The 22,577-nt window shown below is 38.1% G+C and overlaps 1 protein-coding gene across 6 annotated transcripts in view; it reads right to left on the bottom strand.

Annotated features, from left to right (window-relative positions):
• LOC117421254 (FRAS1-related extracellular matrix protein 1-like) overlaps positions 1-22,577 on the bottom strand; it is a 58,694-nt gene that overhangs the window by 16,820 nt on the left and 19,297 nt on the right. The window contains exons 1-20 of one of the 6 annotated variants that reach the window (XM_059029227.1): positions 22,355-22,554; positions 19,309-19,728; positions 16,891-16,985; positions 16,108-16,418; positions 14,195-14,391; positions 13,789-14,112; positions 13,429-13,537; positions 12,946-13,077; positions 11,612-11,956; positions 10,863-11,005; positions 9,921-10,117; positions 9,370-9,460; positions 8,549-8,716; positions 7,993-8,201; positions 7,530-7,623; positions 6,105-6,357; positions 4,571-4,765; positions 3,451-3,636; positions 2,702-2,898; positions 2,236-2,461 (exon numbers count right to left, since the gene is read on the bottom strand). In XM_059029227.1, coding sequence (XP_058885210.1) covers positions 2,236-2,461; positions 2,702-2,898; positions 3,451-3,636; positions 4,571-4,765; positions 6,105-6,357; positions 7,530-7,623; positions 7,993-8,201; positions 8,549-8,716; positions 9,370-9,460; positions 9,921-10,117; positions 10,863-11,005; positions 11,612-11,956; positions 12,946-13,077; positions 13,429-13,537; positions 13,789-14,112; positions 14,195-14,391; positions 16,108-16,418; positions 16,891-16,985; positions 19,309-19,542 — 3,706 coding nt within the window. In that variant the 5' untranslated portion in view covers positions 19,543-19,728; positions 22,355-22,554. Of the gene's footprint in view, positions 1-2,235; positions 2,462-2,701; positions 2,899-3,450; positions 3,637-4,570; positions 4,766-6,104; positions 6,358-7,529; positions 7,624-7,992; positions 8,202-8,548; positions 8,717-9,369; positions 9,461-9,920; positions 10,118-10,862; positions 11,006-11,611; positions 11,957-12,945; positions 13,078-13,428; positions 13,538-13,788; positions 14,113-14,194; positions 14,392-16,107; positions 16,419-16,890; positions 16,986-19,308; positions 19,729-22,354; positions 22,557-22,577 lie in introns of those variants that run through there. The other 5 variants (XM_059029218.1, XM_059029203.1, XM_059029210.1 and 2 more) reach the window with 5 other exon arrangements.

The raw sequence follows: 22,577 nt of genomic DNA, 5'->3' as shown, positions 1-22,577 counted from the left end.
GAAGGTATGAAACAGAGACTAACAGAAGTAGATTGGAGTAAAATAGAGAAAACATCCACAGAAAAAGGATGGCTGTTTTTCAAAAATGTAGTACTAGAGGCGCAAAACAATTACATCCCAAAAGTAGACAAATCTAAATCTAAAACAAAATGGCCAAAATGGTTTAATAGATCAATTAAAAAAAATATTCAGCAAAAAAAGGCACTTCACAGAGCATTTAAAAGGGACCAAAAAAAAGTACACAGAAAGAGTACTTGGAACTGCAAACACAAGTCAAAAAGGAAGTTAGAAAGGCCAAGAGAGAGATAGAAATCAATATTGCTAAGGGGGCTAAAACCAATTCCAAAATGTTTTTCCAATATTATAACAGCAAGAGAACATTCAAAGAGGAGGTTAAATGTTTAAGAGACGCAAATGGCAAAATCATAGATGAAGAGAAAAAAATAGCAAATATATTAAATGATTACTTTTCACAGGTTTTTACAAAGGAGGACACGGACAATATGCCCCACATGTCAACCTGTTCTTATCCAATTTTAAATAACTTTAGCATAACAGAGGCAGAAGTGTTAAAGGGACTAGGAGCTCTTAAAATAAACAAATCCCCTGGGCTGGATGAGATCCTCCCAATAGTACTCAAAGAAATGAAAGAAGTTATTTACAAACCGCTAAACAAGATCATGCAACAGTCTCTTGACACAGGGGTTGTACTGACAGACTGGAAAATAGCAAACGTAATACCGATCCACAAAAAGGGAGACAAAACCGAACCAGGTAACTACAGACCAGTAAGCCTAACTTCTATTATATGTAAACTTATGGAAACTATAATAAGATCCAAAATGGAAAATTACCTATATGGTAACAATATCCTGGGAGACAGCCAGCATGGTTTTAGGAAAGGGAGATCATGTCTAACTAACCTACTTGACTTTTTTGAGGATGCAACATTGAAAATGGATAATTGCAAAGCATACGACATGGTTTATTTTGATTTCCAGAAAGATTCTGACAAAGTCCCACATAAAAGATTAATTCTCAAACTGAACGCAGTAGGGATTCAAGGAAATGCATGCACATGGATTAGGGAGTGGTTAACATCTAGAAAACAGAAAGTACTGATTAGAGGAGAAAACTCAAAATGGAGCGAGGTAACCAGTGGTGTACCACAGGGATCAGTATTAGGTCCTCTGCTATTCCTAATCTACATTAATGATTTAGATTCTGGTATAGTAAGCAAACTCGTTAAATTTGCAGACGACACAAAAATAGGAGGAGTGGCAAACACTGTTGCAGCAGCAAAGGTCATTCAAAATGATCTAGACAGCATTCAGAACTGGGCAGACACATGGCAAGTGAAATTTAATAGTAAAAAATGTGCATTATAAATATCATATGGGAGATACTGAAATTGAAGAAGGGAACTATGAAAAAGACCTAGGAGTTTATGTTGACTCAGAAATGTCTTCATCTAGACAATGTGGGGAAGCTATAAAAAAGGCCAACAAGATGCTTGGATATATTGTGAGAAGTGTTGAATTTAAATCAAGGGAAGTAATGTTAAAACTCTACAATGCATTAGTAAGACCTCACCTAGAATATTGTGTTCAGTTCTGGTCACCTTTTTACAAAAAGGATATTGCTGCTCTAGAAAGAGTGCAAAGAAGAGCAACCAGAATTATCCTGGGTTTAAAAGGCATGTCGTAAGCAGACAGGCTAAAAGAATTGAATCTATTCAGTCTTGAACAAAGAAGACTACGCGGCGATCTGATTCAGACATTCAAAATCCTAAAAGGTATAGACAATGTCGACCCAGGGGACTTCTTTGACCTGAAAAAAGAAACAAGGACCAGGGGTCACAAATGGAGATTAGATAAAGGGGCATTCAGAACAGAAAATAGGAGGCACTTTTTTACACAGAGAATTGTGAGGGTCTGGAACCAACTCCCCAGTAATGTTGTTGAAGTTGACACCCTGGGATCCTTCAAGAAGCTGCTTGATGAGATTCTGGGATCAATAAGCTACTAACAACCAAACGAGCAAGATGGGCTTATGTTCTTTTGGTATCACTAAATATATAACTGGAGTGTTTTCTAGTTATGGATGTAATATTTAAAGGGGAAATGAGATCCAGATTGGGTGCCTATCTCTGGTTAAAAAAAGGAGTACTTTGCTTATTAATGCCCAGTATTGTTGAGTATAAAGAACTCTAGGAAGCTTGATATTATACAGCACCCTGCTTCAGGTTGTCCATTGTGAAATCATGCACAGGAAGCTCATGATTGCGGTGGCCATGGATACGTCGTTTGTAGCGCGTAATGTCATTTCCATAGATTCCATTCATAATCATTCCATGCTGTGGCTGTTGAATTATGGTGAATTCCAGGTTGTCTTGGGGGATATCTAAGTCCACTACATTGATTATAGATGGGCCCAGTTCCTTCATTTGGCCCTCTTGCACCTACAGGGTAGTAAAACAAGCATGTCAGAAACATACATCCCCAGCTGCTAATACAAAATAAGAGATATCAGTGACATGAAAAAATTACTTACATCCATTTTCTATACATGTGAACAAATGACACAGGCAGATAGACAGATACCTCCACATTCCCGCATAGTATGAAACTCTCAAAAACCTGTGGTATAGAACTCCAGTCACAATAAGTAATTCATTTAAAAAACAGCCCCTCAAACTTACAGTGATGTTCCTTGCCAAAAAATGTGGGACTTCATCATTAGTTGGGTTGATTATGATGTAAAAGGGTGTTTCAATGGAACGGTGTTTGCCATCTGTGACATAGAGCATGAACTGGTCTGCAGTGGGTTCGGTCCTCTTGTGTCGAGACTGCACGTAGTTAATATGGAGTTCTTTCATGTGTTTCATGGTAAATGAGCCTAGCAGATACAACAAGGAAACAATATGCAACAGTGAGTATCTACACCAGAGCTGTGAAAGCCAGCAGATCCTGGGTTTCAGTCCCAGTACAGTCATACAGTTAGTGATATTGGGGCACCTTCCTGTGCTTTGGACCCTCCAGCAGTAAAAACAGTTGTATGCGGGACCTAGCAAAAATAAATAGACTCGATTCCTACTTGACATATAATGTGAGATAACAGATTATTAGAAATTGCAGGATTTCAACATTTAAAAGCTTATAAAATAAGTGGCTATTGAGGTTTATATTAAAGTAATTGTAGCTAACAAAACAATTACATGAATTCTAGCCATTTTGCAATTCCATGATCAGCTAATATGTCTCAAATATGCAGTTTTAAAAGATACGTTTGATAAATTTAGGGAACTATCTTGTTAGCTACAATTACTTTTAGGGCTATAACATTAGGGCATATTAATTTAGTTAATACTCCAAACACAATCCTAACTAATAGTTCACATCACATTTATTTATTTATTTATTTATTTATTTATTTTTTTAACACACTTACCTATGCTGATGCCCATATTACTCTTTTCAAACCCTGGAGTTGGCAGAATGTTTTCTATGTAGCCAAACTGTGGAGGAGACGCCAGGACAAACTCTAACTCTTCCAGAGGAGTATCAGCATCTCTGGCGCTCAGGTGGTTGATATTTATTGGGGCTGAAGATCCTTCATCAACAACAAACATTTCCCCTGCAGAATACAGAGTCACAAGGGTTTATCTACAAGGATGGCCGTTTTCAATACCAATGTTGACTGGAGTGATTGACACAAACCAGAGCACTTGGCGTAGTCTCCACTAGGTGTCACTGTTGTGAGTGTGCAGCTAAATGCCTCTCTTCATAGCAAAGCCTGAAAACTGACCTTGAAATTTTAAGATTAAGCAGCTGTTTCGCAATCTATATCCCTATATAATTGTAATAAACCCTGTCGCTGATTCATGGTCTATTTTGTGATCCTCAGCTCTTAATTCATCCTTCAGGCAATTTTTTCATGATGGATAGTCAGACATTGTTCTTACATATTATCAAAGTGTTTGAAATGTAGCTTCAGCTTAAAGGGTACATAAGGACCTTTTTATTTTATTGTGTTACAAGTTCCCATGTGTTGCTACAATTGTTTACGCAAGGTGTGTGTATTGTTTTAATTTTTTATATTTTTTACATTTTGACCACTTTTTTAAACTTTTACACTGCATTCCCTGCATCAAGATGGCTTCCCGTGTACCCGCATGGACCTATCAGAACTACATTTCCCATCACCCTCCTGCTCACATATGTAACTGATATGGATTTACCAGTGAGCAGGAGGATGATGGGAAATGTAGTTCTGAGAGGTCCATGGGAAGCTATCTTGTGGCAGGGAATGCAATGTAAAAGTTTAAAAAAGTGATCAAAATGTAAAAAAAAAAAAAAAATTTTAAAACAATACACACACCTTACGTAAACAGTTGTAGCAACACATGGGAACATGTAACACAATAAAATAAAAAGGTCCTTATGTACCCTTTAATTATGACACAGATATTATATATACCGTATGTTAATGTTAACACCCTTGTTTCTGGTTCTTTAGATACACACAAGACCATGATCTCCCAGGATATGTTTCAAATGAAGACAGTTACCAATGACGATGGTGGGAGGCTGGTTATCAACAGGAAAGACAGTGATGTTAAGGTCGTACACAGGAAGCAAATCATGAAGCCGCTCTGCAGGTGGAAAAGGCCCGTCATAGCAGCAGCTCTGATGTGTGCCGGCTTCTTCATCAGAGATAACGAAGGTTATGATGTCATACCGGGGATTCAGTCCAATCTCCCCTCCTAGAACAGGAAATTAACCAATAAATATCCAATGTATAAACTCCTGCCAATTGTGATGGTGTCAGCCAAATATATTTATTAACAGAATGTGGAAGGACCACATAAACTAACTGGATGGTGAACAAACAAATTAAATAATCTGGAATGGTTGGTATGCAAAGACCATATAGGGGGCATTAGGACCCAGTAGAGGTTAGTAGAGTCAGGACTAATTCCAGGCCAAGTCACATGGGGTAATTGACAATGGTTAAAAGGGTGTGCGTGTGTTTGTTACACTGAGATGGTAGGAGTTGGGTTGGAGAGTGGGAGAGTGAACGAGAGAAAATATTATTATTGTGAGAACTGGTCAACGACGTATTGGAAAAAGTATTTGGATTACCATTTGGTTTTGGAGACGAGGTAACAGGCTTAGCCTGCCCTGTCATTAGTTAGGGAACCATTTGTTTAGTTAGGACCCGGTACCGGGTTAGGTTTTCTTTCCTTTATTTTCTTTTCAGTGTTTAAAAATAATAAACACACGCTACGGTGTTTTCTTGCATCTGGTTGTCAAGTGTCTGCTTTGAGGAAAAACCTGTGACAAGAAGGCAAATCACCACAATATATATATTTATATATTGTAACCAGGCAGGGAGGGGGTTAAAATCCTCCCAGCCAAAAACATGTGCATATGCACGTTTGTTTAGTTTAATTATTGTTTTATTATTAATTATCCCCTGCACCTGTCTATCATTGTAAATTAGAGCCGGGTGCAGGGTATTCAAGGGAAGCAGCGAGTCTCTTCATGGCTGCTGTGTGTGAAGAAGCCTGACAGTGCTCGTGTGTACAGCCGTAATTAAAGAACAAAGGTAGTGTGAAAAACCTTTTTGTTTTGTGAGTTAAACTGTGTTTGTTTTGTTTCGTTTGTGCCGGTAAACAGCTTAGCTGTCCGGCTTATTAGAGAATGTTCCAGTTTGTATTTTACTTAGTGCTCATAACAGCTAGGTGTTTGTGTTCGTTTTTCGTTTTATTTTTGTTATTAAAAATAGCACATCCATGCTTTAAAACCTTCAATCTTATGTCTGGGTCTGTATTCAAAAGGGTGAAATGAACCTAAGCCACAAGGCTCGCTTACAATATATGTGAATGAGTACACATTTATCTGGACAACGAGGTAGAAAAAGAAAACTTTCATTTAAAGTTTTCACATTTTCTCACAGGGAGTGACCACCAAGTATATTGCAGCATCTCAATTATCTTTATCTCAGACAGTGATTTAAATGTTAGGCAACTGAAGAATGGAAGCAACAGTTTCAGTGTCAAGCAACAGTTTCAGTCCTGATACTTGCCTATATGCTCCTACCTGTGTGCCTGAATGTGACAGTCCCAGCAACAATATCAGCCTGGATGAACCGATCCACAATGTTACCATTCTTACGTACTACTCCATGGTATGGCTGACGTGCAATCATGTACGTGAGCTTCTGGTCATCACTGTCACTGTCGGTGGAGTAGATGTATTCAGAAGTGATAATCACTTCCTGGCCCTCTGCGCAATGCAACACGGGATTAAGGCCTGGTTTTATCACTGGCACTTCATCATTAACTGGCAACACCTACAAACAACATGAACATCTTACAGAAATACTGCATACATGCCAACAGTAACTATATGCCAACAGTCCCTATATGGCCAGGACAGTGCTGATTTCCTAGCAAATGTCCCACATCCCAATGCATAGGAGCAAAATCCCAATATTTATCCTTTGAAATTCTTCACAGCTAGTCTAGGACATTTGCTCTCATGCAGTAGTGTTTTTATTTCTTCTTTCTCCCCCCTCTCTTTAGCAGCTGTTGACCCTCGTGCACTGCACTGCCTGGCAGGGATTGTGTTCACATGATCAAATTTTTATTTATTTATCTTAAATATTCTAGTTTAAGTGACTTACAATATTAAAATAAATGTAATTTAGGAGTTAAAATAAAATATGAAAAGTATAACAGATTTTTATTTTTTATTTTTATTTTACTAAATTAAATAAGATGTGCCTTATCATTACAGCACACTGAAAATAGGACAAAAGCTTATCTCATGACTTAATAACTTAATTTTTAAAATAAATAACAGTAATAAGAAAAACAACAGGAGAGTGGCGTTATAAAATTCCTTTAGTCTCACCTTCACCTATTATATAGTTGCGAGGACGCCTGTTTTCGGTTTCAAAAGTTGTGCTTGGTTGACAGCTCGTAATTGTGGGGTTTGAAACTTTGAGGTTCTCCTGTCGTTTGCTCTAAACTATTCCAATTCAAAACATGAATTCTGTAGTAAAACTAAAGTCATTTCTGCAAGTGTCTTTATCAGAACAAGTTTTAAGTTACACTGTGATCATAATTGTCTAGTATTAAATCTTTAACCTTATAATATATAGGCAATGGGAAAAGGGCTTGAAATCCAGTTAAGATTTTGGGTAATCCAAAAAGCAGGTGTTAAAAAAAAACAACATTTAAATAACAAAACACCTCTAGGGTAAAACTTTGCGACCAGGGACAGTTTTAACACAAAAGTTTGTTTTGATAAATGAAATACAATTTGATATTATGAAGCTCTTCTGGATCATTCAAGGAGCTCAACTAGCTGTGGGCTTACTAAGAAAATCCAGGTCATGTTTAGTTCTAACACCTTTGTAACAAATAATATACAACTCATGGGGTTCCTCTCATAAATTATACAATATGGGACAGATCATTCATGAGTTAACAGGGATTAAGCTACAAGTCTTGAACTGACCTTGACTTGCAGAACAAAATCTGCAGAATTGATGCCATCTGAAGCAATTAAGAGAATGTCATCCTGAAGCGTCTCAGAGCTGTCATGGCGATATCTGTGAGAAAAAAAAACAGCCCTTAGAAAAGATTAACAACCTTGCCTTTTAACCTTCATCTGGTCCTTTGGGGTATAAATGCAGATTTTGACAACTAACAGTTACAGTATGTCAACAATCATCTGCTGTCTTTGACACATTATTACCCCATGCATTTCCTAAGGATTGTTCTTTGCATACAACACACATGTCAGCAGGCTATCAACATCTCCTCCAAGAAAACTTGAATATAACATCTTATCTGTACAGACTGCAGTGGGAACACTATTATAATCATATTTCAATGCATCTTCTGCATTGACCTACCCTGCCACTGGTCATGAATATATCTGATGTAAGAGGTCTGAAAATAAAGTTTAAATGACTGACCTAACTTTTTGGTTTTTGATGTCCTGCAAGGTGAAGGTTCCCCCCTCCTTGATGGGGAAGCCATCCAGCTCCAGTTCCCCGTGATGGGGCTTTCTTTCCAGTCGAACCCGTATCTTCTCCTCTCTGGTATCCCGGTCCGTCACCAGCAGGTGGTCCACAGACACCTGACACACCCCTCCTTCCTCCACCTTCAGCTGGTTGGTGAACACCTGAGAAGACAACCCCCAGGTTTGGGACTAAGACTTTTACGCAGGTAATATCCACAATAAACTTTGTTATCAGCTCAAAATGTTTTTCCCAAAAAGAAATGCAACAAAATAATAAAACATTTTCTAGTTTATTTCTATTTTTCTTTCAACAATGCTTACAAAAAACCTCATTGTATCATAGTTGTACCTTGTTGTGAAACTTTTTAAAAATAAAATCATTAAGAGAAATACACTGTAAATGTGGAGTGCCTGTTACCAGTTCAAAGCAATCTGGAGTTGTTTCAGGATTTGCCAGCAAACCCTGGTAAAGAGCCAAATGATATAGTTTGTGACGTAGATTGGAGTACCTCAGGTGGCTGGTTATCCACTGGCAGGACTGTGATGTTGAAGCAGATGCCAATTATCGTGCCGCCATGTTGGTTAGTGACAGAGAACACAAATTGTATGTGCTGAGGGTCGGGTCCTATATCCTGGATTGGAGGCATGTAGGCCACCTTCATGTAGTTCACAGCATGCTGGAAACAAAAAAGGAAGCACACGATACAGAGGTATTAGAGTTAAAAGAGAGTTTAAAAGCTTCATGTGAAAAAGATTGGTCAACAGTATCTGAAAAAACTTGAACTGTAGTGACAAAGGTGTCTGTCGAAACAGTTTGTTTTAGTATTACTGAAGATCTTATAATTAAGTATTTAATGTCATTGATGTAAAATATTATTTTTATTTACTCCTCTTATTTAATGTTCCTCTTACATTTTACAATGTTTTTTTTTTGCTTGCTCTTGTTTTTTTTTAAATGTATTCACACACAAGTATAGCTAATTTAAAAAAAAAAAAAAAAACACGCTGGTTCAGACAGATTTCAATACACTATGGGCCAAATCAAACTCTCAAAGCTATTTACATCCAAATCGCCATTAGCAACATTCAGGAAGGAAAAACTCCAACTACAATTCTAAACTAATTAATAAAAAACCCATAAGATTACTAACACGCCCCCAAACTGAAATGTCTGAGTTGTTTATTTCTGGTTTGGAAACTTCATTGGTTGCATTTTTCTTTTCTGCTAATAACGATTTGGTTTAAAGAGTTTTCAGAATCTATCCCTGTAAGTTGTCTTGGGGCCATGCTTCTGTCTGTTAAACTGGAACTGAAATCCAAAAGCACCCACCTGTGTGAACGACCTCAGCATGGGAGCAGCCGGATCTTTTGTAAATTTAGAGATGCTGTCAACCAGGAACAGTTTTCCTGCATCAGGTCTCCTGCAGTACACAAAATCTTGAAATATAACCAGAACTGTAAAAGTTAAGCACAATTTAATTCAAGTAAAAAAGCTCCTCTTTAAAGGACTTATTTGAGCTGCAACCTTCAATTTTCAAAATGCCATTCATGATCATTTGTATTACCATAAGTTGAAAAAAAAATAAAAAAAATAAAAAATAGGTAACAAAATGTTTAGCTTTTAAAATTCTGACCCTGTGATTATAATGGTGTAATAATTCTACAAAGTGGAGATTCAGGAGGGCTCCCCCTTGGGCTTGTGTGAAAGGTTTGTACTTGCAGGTACAGCAGCCAGTGCCCTATTTACAATTAGTTGTACTCTTTCTGTGAAATTGGAAATGTAAAACTCCCAAAAAAGTAAGCACTGTTTTGGATAAGCCCATTTTATGCCCAGTGACCTCAAGCACTTTTTTTATGTTGATAAAATGGTGAAAGACCCACCCATAAACAGAGATAAAGAATGGCGGAGTGGTGATGGTGTAGGTGAGCTCTCTGTCAGGTGACTCTATGTTTATGAAGTGCAGCTGCTTCTTGGTCAGGTGCACAACCTCTGTCTCCTTGACAACCAGATACCGGACAACCCCAGGTACTTCTTTAGGCAGCTGGTCATCCACAGGAGTTATGTGCACTATGACAACCTGGAGTGAAAACAAATAAAATTTAAGATTTTATTAAATTTTTTAAAAACACTATGCCATTTGAGTTGTGTGAGGTTTTATCATTTTACTTCCCCCCCCCAAGGCATGACACAGTCACAGGCAGTAATGCATGCTCATAGCAGTTGTGTTTGGGGCTATGGGAATGGATTGGTATGGAGGCCATTACATGGGTATTAGAGTGAGGGTGCCAGTTTTTGTAAATCATCAGTCTGCTTTTGCTATTACTTCAAGTAAAGAGTAGTACCATTAGCATGTTTTAAAATGAAAATACATGTTTGCTAAAACATGTGTTTCTTTCAAAACTGCACATTTGAGAGCTATATAGTGAATGGCACAGAATATTTCTGGAACTATTTTGTTAGCTACAAGTACTTTTATATTGAATAAACATCAGGGGTATGTTGCTTCAAACAGTATGTAAAAACTTTGAGGACTTTGTGTAATGGACAGTTTTTTTATGATGCAGTGCCATTTGCACCCCTGTAGGTATAACAAGGTTATAAGATTTATAAATGCTTGTGGCTCTTTTGTGCAATGGCCAAGACCCTTTCTTTGGGAGTGGATGACCACGTCTCTTGCTGTTACTGTATATTCAGCAATTAATATCGTGGTAATTCATTTTTTGTTGTATTTGTTTACTTCAGTTTTGTCTGAAGAACAGTACTTTGTGTGATGCAAAATCCACAACTGTAGTAAAAACAATGTTTTATTGCCGTCGATGTACCTGTGGTTCTGATAGATTGGGTGGGTCATGGCTGTCTGAGAGAATAAACTCAAAGGAATCCTCAAACACTTCATTTCCCAGATGCCGGTAATGCACAATGTCGTTGAACAGATCTCTCTGAAGGAACCGACCTACAGGATAACCTGATACAAAAATAAAAAGGAAAGTCAATTCAACAGTAGATAGCAATTAGGGCTGAGTCTGAACCCTAATTCGTTGCATTTCATTTATTATTATTATTATTTTTATTATTATTTATTTCTTAGCAGACGCCCTTATCCAGGGCGACTTACAATTGTTACAAGATATCACATTATACATTATTTCACATTATACAGATATCACATTATTTTTACATACAATCACCCATTTATACAGTTGGGTTTTTACTGGAGCAATCTAGGTAAAGTACCTTGCTCAAGGGTACAACAGCAGTGTCCTCCACTGGGGATTGAACCCACAACCCTCCGGTCAAGAGTCCAGAGCCCTAACCACTACTCCACACTGCTGCCCTAAGAGCTTTGTTGCATTTCCCTTACTGTTTTTATGATAGCCTCCATATAATCCCAGATTATGACGCACACACTAACTTGTGCTAAAGAATGTCCTTGCAAGAACTGGCCTAGAGGTAATCAAGATACATGCAAAACTGTCACGTGACTCCAATATATCCACTCCACTATATCCTCCCCTCGTGGATATGCATCCCTAAATGAAATAATAATAAAAAGCAGTCCTCTGATTCTTGCCTATGAGGTCAGGGCCTGGTTTCTTCAGGATCTCCCCGGCCTGTGGCGGGCGGGTGATGTTGAAGACAATGTAGTCATCGCTGGAGTCCATGTCAGAAGCCTGCAGCATAGAGCGCTGGATGAGGGCAGTCTGGCCCTCACACAGCTCCAGCACCACATTGGTGATGAGGAAGGGCGGGCTGTCATCCTTCGGCAGGATGTTGATGGGGAACTTGTGGCGCGTGCTGTGGCGGCCATCAAATATCCTGAAGACTACAAAGTCTTTAGTGGTGTCACTGTCGTCATGGTGGTAACGCACAACCCCAGCTTTGATGTCGCTCACGGTGAACATAAAGCCTTTTCCCCCTAGAAATAAGCAACCAGTAAGAAATATTTTTTCAGAAACAACATTTAAACATTTATTCAAAATATGCCATTTCTTGCCAAACAGCTGTACAAGCAGAACTGCAATCTAATATACAATCATCTGCCAAGCAAAAGCAGAGTAAATAGACATGTGATGATTAAAGCAAAAAGGAAGAAACATACTACAACGGATGGATAGAGTTCTATTAGTTATGATTTCCCTAATGACTTGGTTATTTCGGCATTACTGGCACTATATTTTATGTATAAGATACCTGCAAAACAATACTTGTAATTTGAACGAGTTTGTTTTCCATAGACAGTTATGTCTAAGACACAATTTGCCGACTGAAATAAGCTGACTAAATGTTTGTGACAAGATTTACGACTCATGTCTTTCATCTAGTCTTAGCGTGAATGGTGTCTTTATCTTGAATATATCAAGGCAGGACATTTCAAAGATGTAATGTAAATGAACAGGTAATTGTTAATGACATGCTGCTCTCTGCTTACATTACATTTGATATAAATGTATATATGAATCAGTGCTTGGAAATTCTGGCCTGTGAGCCGTCATGGGCCCCAGGGAAGGATTGGTATGTCCCGCTGCCACCCCCGCACCCCCCTAATTTTCCACTACGGACCTCCTCTCCAGTTCATATTGACTATATATATTTTATATATTATTATTATTATTTATTTCTTAGCAGACACCCTTATCCAGGGCGACTTACAATTGTTACAAGATATCACATTATTTTTACATACAATTACATTCTTTTTTACACATTTATTTTTTTTACATACAATTACCCATTTATACAGTTGGGTTTTTACTGGAGCAATCTAGGTAAAGTACCTTGCTCAAGGGTACAGCAGCATTGTCCCCCACCTGGGATTGAACCCACGACCCTCCGGTCAAGAGTCCAGAGCCCTAACCACTACTCCACACTGCTGCCCGTATATATAAGTGAATGTTAAAATGTTACCTCTTACAGTAAGTCTGCCATGCTGTAGCCCATCCACAGTTATCAGCCGAACTGCTTTAATGTTATCATTGTCTACAATCTGAAACTGGTCCCAAGTGATTGGGCGGGACTGTCCTTCGAGGAGATCAAGACCTGCAGGGAAAGTGACAGGAAAAAAACAGTTAAACAGAGATTTTAATAAAAGTGAAATCTGAATAATTACATATAGATAAACTGGTATGTCCAGTTAATCAATGCCAATCAATATCAAGGCGCATGGTGCTCTGTATTTTACAATGAAAATTGAGCAGCCTCAACCTGGACTGTGACTTGGGCTTGAACCATCATGACAAAATGCCTTTGATCTTGAGGTAGTGCGTTTATGGTGAGTGATATACAACTACTGAGGCAAAATGAAGAATATAAGTAGAATACATATATTCCAATCACATTTAGGAAAAGCAGTAAAAAAAACACTGCAGGAATGGAGCAGTAAAAACTCACCCATGTTCCAAGAAACTCTGGGAGCGTTGGTGTCTGCTGTTCTGATTGAGATATGCACCATAATCGGTAAGCTTCTCTTGAAGAAGAAATCGTGGACCTCAAACTCCACCTGTTTGTGAGATAACACAATAGTTTTGTGTTTCTGAGTACTAGAAAAGAAATTAATTAAATCCCACCTGGTTTGCTTGACTACTTTGAAAGGTAATATAATTTTGTTGATCCCATCATACCTCATATCCCTCATAAGACTGTACCCTGGCTAGCTGTTTTTTTTGTATATACCTGGCTCTGTATGAAATCTATTGTACCATCTTAGCATCAATAAACTTTCCTAAAAGATGAGCACTGTTTATTTGCTACCTCATAGTTCCTCCGCTCTGTGTGACTGTTGTTTGGGGGCTGGTAGGCTATCAGTATGTCATTGAGGTCATTCCAGGTGAAGGATGAGATTGGTTTCGTGTGGTCAGACAAGTGGGTGATGTAGCCCTGAGGCGGAGGCCTGGTGATGTTGAAGATGAGCAGGGACTTGGGGGTCTCGCTGTCTTCTGCGTCTAGTGCGCCTGTGGTCAAAGGGGTGAGAATGAACTGATCCACCTCCAGGATGAACATGGACATGAAGGCCGGTTTGGGAGGCTGGTTTGGGATTGCATTCTTGATGTGGACCGGGATCCAAGCATGCTCAGACTGGAAAAAAGAGAACACAAATTTGAGAAACATTAACAAGAAAATCAGGAGAAAGAGTACAAAACTAGAAAGACAAGATTACCTTGTGAATATTCCTGCTTCTGGTGTCAGTGAGGTCCAGCCTTATAGCAATATAGTCAATATCAGGTGAGGGTGGATCCAGGTGCTGGTACCTCAGGCCCATCAGTAAGAAGTCATCACAGTTCACTTTTGTGGTCTGAACCAGTTTCAGTCCCTTCCGGCAGATGTCATCTTTACACTTCGCTCCTGCCCTATTCACTGTGGAAAGCAGGAATACATGGTTTAGCAGGAAGTTTTTTTTCCCAGTGTCAGGTATAGTCTGCGTCGCTTTATCGGGACACCTCGGGAGAAGGAAAAATATCCAGTATTAGCGGCTGTCCCAATTAAACAAGATATTTCTTTTTTGTATTTTTTTCATTGAACAATTATTTGTATTCATTTTCCAATTTTCTCAAAATTTCGGAATGTCCAATTATTATTCAACCTGGCTCACCGCTGCAACCCCCGAACTAACTTGGGAGAGACAAAGATTAGCACTTGTGTCCTCTGAAACGAGTGCCGTCAGCCGTCCGCTTTTTTTCGCTCTGCGAGCCCGCCATGCAGCCATATCCAGACCTTACATTGTCAGAGGACCACGCAGTTCTGGATTGCGTACAGGCCGGCCAGCCACAGGGGTCACTGGTGTGCGATAAGCCAAGGGCTCCCCAGCTGACCTAACCCCTACCCCGACCCGGCAGTGCTTGACCAATTGTGCGCCGCCCCCTGGAAACTCCCGTCCACGGTCAGCAGTGGCATAGCTTGGATTCAAACCGCCGATCTCCAAGCTATAGAGCAATTCTTGCACTCGGGGCAGAATGCCTTTACCGGATGAGGCAACCTTAGTCACACTTTTTGGTTTATTAATGAAAAGAAAAAGAATGAAATCACATCACATTATGATTAAATGTTCAATACATCATTTAAAATATGAGTCAATGTTTTTTCTTTTTATTCATAAACAAAATTAATCGCTGTTTTTATTTCTACATGAAATGAAAAAGAATGAAATCACATCTTATCACAAGGTGAGGTACCTGTGATGTTGACATGCCAACTTTCTTTGCAACAGCAGCCTGAGAGAGACCCCTGGTTTAAGCAATTTACCCAAGTCACAGCGTAATCACATACTCACTGCACTGTGCTACACGACCTGTCTTGCTCTGAAAAGCGATCTCTGTTCATCATTTGAAAATACTATATCCCAATTAAACGAAGTGAAGTCCCAATTAAATTACATAAATAGATTTATGTCCCATTTAAGCAGACATCCTGATTATCACTGATTATCACGACACCGACTGTATTTCAGTCTTTGCAGTTCAATTCCCCAGATTTTTATGGAAAAAGATTTCCTAAGATTTCTACATGTCTACACAACTAATCATTTCTTTAGACTCATTAAATTATTATTATATTTTTTCTTACAGAAGTAGTAATCAGGTCTGAGAAAAACGTAAGTACTGTAAACGTAAGTAAACGTAAGTAAGTAGGAATGTTTGTGAAGTTTAGAACATTATTTTTAGAAACAGGAAACAGTAATTATTAAGGAGTTTATCTGAAAAACACATAATGTCTTGACCATTTTCCACAGTATACTATACTTTCCTACTGTAGACTGTAAACAGTAAATAGACATAATGCTATATTATAGGAGGCTGTGTGGTCCAGTAAAGAAAAGGGCTTGTAACCAGGGGGTCCCCGGTTCAAATCCCACCTCAGCCACTGACTGTGTGACCCTGAGCAAATCACTTAACTTCCTTGTGCTCCGTCTTTCGGGTGAGACATAATTGTAAGTGACTCTGCAGCTGATGCATAGTTCACACACCCTAGTCTCTGTAAGTCGCCTTGGATAAAGGCCTCTGCTAAATAAACAAATAATAATAATAATTATTATTATTAAATCGATTTGTTGATACATAAAATCTAAGCACTTACTTATTCTCTGGCCTATGGGGACAAAACTGTGTGGCTCATCTCCTCTAGGCTCCGTCCTCTCAGGTTCCCCGATGACCAGCTGTCCGTGAACAGGAAGAAGGGTCTCCTGAGTGGCCACCCTGACTGTGCACTCTAAATTCAGCTTCCGGTCGTAGTCGAAGGACAGCGAGTTCCTGTCAATCACGTTTGAGATGCCATAGAACTCCGGCACCTGCAAGGACTTGGGTCCCAGCGTGATGATGTTGCAGTCAGGTTCAATCAGATGCACGTGCAGGTGGAAGATTTCTGTGAAAGTCTCTGTCTCAGTAAACCTGAAATCAAGTCCACAATATAAGCGCAAGGTGTACCTCTAAGGTTTTTAGAAGAGCTCTGCTGTGACCCAGATACTAAACCGACCTGGTCCCAGTCAGTGAAAGGTCATAAACTGTGAACAGAGTTACATCTTACTTGTAAACTCTGATTTGAGTCACACTTTCCTTCCAGGCAAAAAATAAGTGTGCATCCTGCAACATGTGTGAAGAAAATCTTAAGGGGATAGTTTTTATCATCTAAACGTTCCTAAAATATATAATTCCTTACTTGATTAATATCCCATTATGTACGTATTGAACGGGTCTCATAATCATGTGCATATTGAACAATTCTCTGTTGTTTTTGCTTAGATCATTATTTGCTATGCTTACTAACTATTAGAGCATACAATCTTTTTAAGGTTGATTGTTGTGCACTGAAGCCCTACCCAAATCAAAAAGCTATATTTTTTTTCCCTCTAGTATAAAATACCTGTATAGCCGAAGTAAGATGCCGTCTTCATTGAGAATTGGACAGCCATTGTGGACATATTTCACTTCATCTGGGAGAAAATGACAATCAAACACCTGCAAAGTAACAAAACAAAAATTCAGGGCGCTATTCAATAACTCACCTACCGTCACGTTACCTTACTAATATAACTATAAAATTATCTCTCCAATACATGAAAACAGTGCTTAATGTGTGTGAAGTTGGTGTCTTTTTGTAAACTAGACTCCATTCAAAGTTAAGACAAATTTCAACTTTGCTTACATAATTCTGTTATTACTGTAGTAGAGCTGTCCCCACACGACAAAAAAAAAAAAAAAACAACAAAATAAGTGTTGGTTTTGCAATTCACAAAAATGTAGACTGGTTTGAGGTTGTACCCAGAACTTAAAAACAAAACAAAAAAACAGACATTTAAATTGTTCTCTGTGTAACCAAACCTATTAACATGAACCCACAGTCCATTCTGTTCTGTCCAGCTGTAACATTTTAACCATTGCACAGAACGCAAGTGTTGGTAGTGGCTTATAAAGAATTGTAATTAAAGAGTAATCAGCTTCACATGTAATTGTATTTCCTGTTAAACATGTCCCTATTGTATGGTGGTTGCAATCATTAGGAGTGGTTCTGGGTTCTGTTGTTACACAATGGCTTCAAATCATATGACAATATGCCAGTCCCACAAAGATTTTTACAGAGAGTAGGTGGGTCTGGAGGTCACATTGTCACAGGATTTCAGTGGATTTCAATGAGGAAGTTTGTTCAAGAATGACACAGACAATATAACCTAAAAATGGAATACTCTCAATATTTTATGCTAATAATATTGATAGGATAAACTGTTTTCCAGGTACAGTCGCAGACGAAAGTATTGGCACCCTACACTTAAAATAAAATAATTCAAGCAAACTACAATACAAGCATTTAGGGAAAATTAGCCATGAATTAATATGGCAAAAACACCATTTCTGGTAGTTTAAGCAATTTCGATATCTGTTCATGACAAAAGTATTGGCACCTTTACATTAAAAGTATGTAAAAATGTAATAGAACTAATTAAAAAATATATTCATTGATTAAAAACCATTACACAGCCAATAGCTGAGAGATAATTATTTCCAACATCTGTTGAGGTAGAATATTTTGGCAACACAACAGGTGATGATTAAGACAAAGGAGTTGGATTCACGTCTGAGAAAAGCATGTGTGGCAAACTACAACGGAGGACATAGCTACATAACGGTATCAGAGAAATATGGAATACCAAAACCCACAATCAGAGCAATAATCAAGAAGTACCACATCTTGTACCTACAGTTAAACATGGAGATGGTTCGATTAGGATATTGGGGTGTTCTAGCAGTTCAGGGACTGGAGACATTGATGTGATTGAAGATTGAATGAATGCAGCCATCTAGCAAAACATTCTATAAAATACAATGATGCCATCTGCTCATAGGCTGATTGGCTGACAGTTTACCTTCCAGCACGACAACGACCCAAAGCATACAGCTAAGTCAACTCTGGACAACCTGAAGAAATGAAAATAAAAGTTCTGGAATTGCCTTTGTGATCTCCAGATCTCAATAGAAATGCTTTGGACAGATATGAAAAACTCTGTAGCCAAGCATTGTGTATCTGTCTTAGCTGAAGGAAATATGCAAGACAGAATGAGCCCAGATTTCCTCAACATAGTGTTAAAAATTATAATAACCGTCTGAAGCCATAATAAAAGCAAAAGTAACAAATATTTGAAACTGCTTAAGTGCTTTTGTTTTTTTTTATAAAGATTAAACTACCAGAAATTTTGTATTTTGGTCTCTGTCATATTAATTAATAGATAATGTTTAATAAATGCTTGTATTTAACAAATGTCCTTGAATTATCTTATATTTAAATTAGGGTTGACTATGATGTGGCAAACATGTATTTTTTTTTTTTTTTAATGGTGATATATGTAACTAATTTCCTATGCAATTCTCTCAGTCATTTCACCTCAGCCTTGTCTCCTGAGTCAATGCATGTTACAAGCTGAAAGTATGTCAGTCGATAGGGGACGCAGCTGGTTGGTTAATAGCAAAAAAAGCATTGAAGGGGTGTGGACAATTTTACCCTTGGGATGAAATGACCAAGGAAATGCAACACTACCAGCAAATAGAGATTTATTTACCCTTGTGTAGTATCAGATATCTGGTTTTAAAATAATAATAAAAAAACTGTTTGCTTTAACATGTTTTTCTTTCAAAACTGCACATAAGGATGGAAGTAAACAATGTTCAATAAATTACTTTAAGCAGCCACAAATGAGCAGTCCATTTGTGATAAAAGCTGAGGTAACTGAAGTGACAAACGTACCAGAACGAAGCCGTGTAAGAAGAATAAGAAACCCCATAGACGTACCTGTGGTGTTAGCCTGCCCACCCGTTGGGTGATGGGCTCGTTGGTGACCACCTCTACCTTGCATGCGTCCTTCTCTTTGGGGATGTCAAACTGTAGGTCTTCCTCTGCCAGGAAGGCTGATTGCCCTTTCATTACCTTCATCCCTTTGTTGACTCTCAGAAAGGAGCCCTCCGCCCAGCGTGTGGTGCAGAGCAGACACACCAGCACCTCTAGGCTGGAAATCGGTGTCATCATGTCAGTATCTCACCAAGCCTCCTCATGTATAGAAAAGGGTTCCTTTGATGCAAGCTCCCTTCCAGTTAAGGCTGTATCAAGCTGAGCTTGTGTTTGTTGCTCTTGTGAAGTGGTGTCATGTGCTTATAATAACAGGGCTCTGATTTGCTGGTTGATGAGAATGCCTTTCAAGATTCAACAAATAGTCTGCAAATGAAACAGTAATCTACAATCAGTTTTACTTCTTCATTCCAAACATTTTACCACATCCTGGATTTAGCACGACAAATTAACTTATGATGTTACTACCCTAAGGCATTGTGATTATTACAGAAGTTATTTCGATGATGTCACCACCATGCATCACAGCAGAAATCTTTCAAATCCACAATGCCACATGAAAATAGCTGATCAAGCCCTACAAAAATTGCATAAACTTGTTACAATGTATTTAACAAATGCAGGGAGGCAAATTTGAATTTAAACCTGTAAAGTATGTAAAAACAAATAAATTCACACCCAAAAATAATGGTTTTTTTTGTTGACGGCAATAAAATACAATAAAATAAAAATCCACGTTGTCAATTTGTTTTTAATTAATAAGTGAAGGAAATATGTAGAGACATGGATTTGAACAATTGAAAAGCTAACTTTTTTTCAGCAGCTATTCTGTGAACAATTATATTGTTATAAAACTAGCAAGCAAACACAATTCTAAACAAGATTACATGTTTCTTTACCTAATACTACAGTTATTGTAGGTAACTTTGCTCTCCCTTAAAAATTTAATTTATTACATTTTACTTAATTCATAAAATGTGAGAATAGAATTTCAGTACGGGTTTCCAAAAATAAAGCACAAATGGACGCAAACCTGCTTTTCACCTGCATTAGTGTAGGTATGAAGTAATTACCGATTGAAGTCTTTACATTTTGATAGAACCCCAAGACGTATACATTTCATTACTAACATTGCCAGATTGTTAGAAGAAACAAGAGCATCTTTATTGCACCCTCATGGTACTGTACTGTAAATGAAAATTCTCCAAATGCAGTAGAACTGAAGTGAGTGCTGTACACAGGTGTAATGCACCTTTTCATTTAAAGCAGGGTTAAAGTACTACAGAGTAACATTCACAGTGTTATTGCTTGGATTTCTTTCCCCGCCTCAGTAACGTATGTATTTTTTTAATGAACTGTATACATTGTAAGTGACAGGTGGTAGCGGAGAAGACAGAGCTTGTTTGTCTTTTGTTATGAGTCATTACAAAACTGTAATGCAGTCTCCTTGTGGGTTCCACTGCAGACTCTCAAGTTACCTCCACCGCATTTTAATTACATTCATATGAAGGTATATTAAAAAAAGCAACTCTTTGTGAACCCAAAGGAGAAAAGATACTTGGATAGACTGCACATACTGTAGGGGTTCAATACTGTGTACAGAAGTAACATAGAGTTGAACACTAATCATAAGGCCACTCTGATAACCCCTCATACCCCAGAAGAATGGCAAATGTTTCTAAATGAACATCTATCAGTATACAGAGCTGGGCACCTGATGAAGCAGATATATGTTTTACACACTGGTTGATAAAAGCTGAGCATTGCAATACCTGGACAAAACCCTAATGACTAAAATAACGGGTAGATAATAGAAAGTTAATTAGACTCTATTAAACTACAAAATATCTGCAACATGTCATGTGCAACAGGTTCAGCCCACTTCAAAGTATTTTTGTTCTCAAGAAACAACTTAGGTAAAAGCAGGTATAGAACATGTTGACCTGTTGCTTACTAGTTTTATATTAATACAATTAAAAAATAAAACACATTAATTTGATTAATGTGTGATCAAAATGACTAGATCCAGGATCCTAGACAACATTTTTTTCAAGGAACCTCAGTATTACCGCTGGCTCAGACTGTTTGCAAAGCCTAGTCATTTTGTGAAAAGGTTTTCAGCATAAGCCAATGACAAACAGATTTCAGTGCTTACAAATTGTAATTTAAAAACAGCCAAGAACCAGTGTGAGAGGCACAGTTATTAGCATTTATTTACGCCGGTAGACTACCAGAAAAATCTTGTGTTGAAAAAGTGTACCGTGTAGACACAAAATTGTAAAGCTATTAAATTGCAATTATTTGTCCCACTAGTCTCCCACCGCCACTTATTAGCATGACAGTCTGTTCTGGGTGTTTGTTTTTTTAATATAGCCAACAAAAAGGTCCCAGGTCATTCTGGGAAATCACAATTTTTTTCGCATTCGGTTCAGGAGTGATAAAAGTGGGACAGATACATCTCATGCCTCACTCAAGAGATTTACAGTCTTATACCCATGGTTGTAAAAAGGTTTGGTTTACTGCAGCTTTACTCCTACTTACTCATTAAAGAGTCAATTAACCAACCTCACAAAAGTCTCACGTCCATTGATCTTTCCTTTTTGGTTGGTGTCAAGGTAGAATGTGGTCAGGTCATCCAGTGCACTTCAAGCGATTTTTATTTTTGGTTTGTTTGTTTTTCTAATCCACAAAAATATCAAAGCAATTACAAAGAAAAAACTCAGAATTGTTACTGTCACTGACAGTTTCCTCCCAAACCATTATCAAAATAGAGTAATCAGTTTGTAAAAACGGATTATACTCATTTAAATGAACCATCTATCCTTCTTTTAAAGGCAGGGTACACAGGGAATAAAACCCAATTATGTTGTATGAGGCAAAGTGAAATATTAAGCAAGACACCAACAATATGCAATGTAAACTTCTGTAAATGCTGCTTTTCTTTCTTAAAAAAACACAGGATTTTTAAAACAGAAGAAAATAAGTTACTCACACACAGGAATAGTCCCCAGACAACACAGATAGATGGATCCCAGTGATGAAAGGATAAGTAGCAACCAAGCAGTAATATGTGGTTTGAACAGTCTTGCAAAAATGACAGAGAAGGGAGATTGGCTATAAAGGAAGCTGGAATTCCAGTCTTTCTGGACAGCTTGGTTTTGAACCTCCTTTGTGCTTTACAAAACGGCTTGTTATCAGCATCTGTGGGACGGGTG

Source organism: Acipenser ruthenus, chromosome 1 (assembly GCF_902713425.1).
Source record: "Acipenser ruthenus chromosome 1, fAciRut3.2 maternal haplotype, whole genome shotgun sequence".
NCBI lineage: Eukaryota > Metazoa > Chordata > Actinopteri > Acipenseriformes > Acipenseridae > Acipenser > Acipenser ruthenus.
Note: the sequence above shows the minus strand (reverse complement) of the source record. Positions and strands in the feature narration are given on the sequence as shown.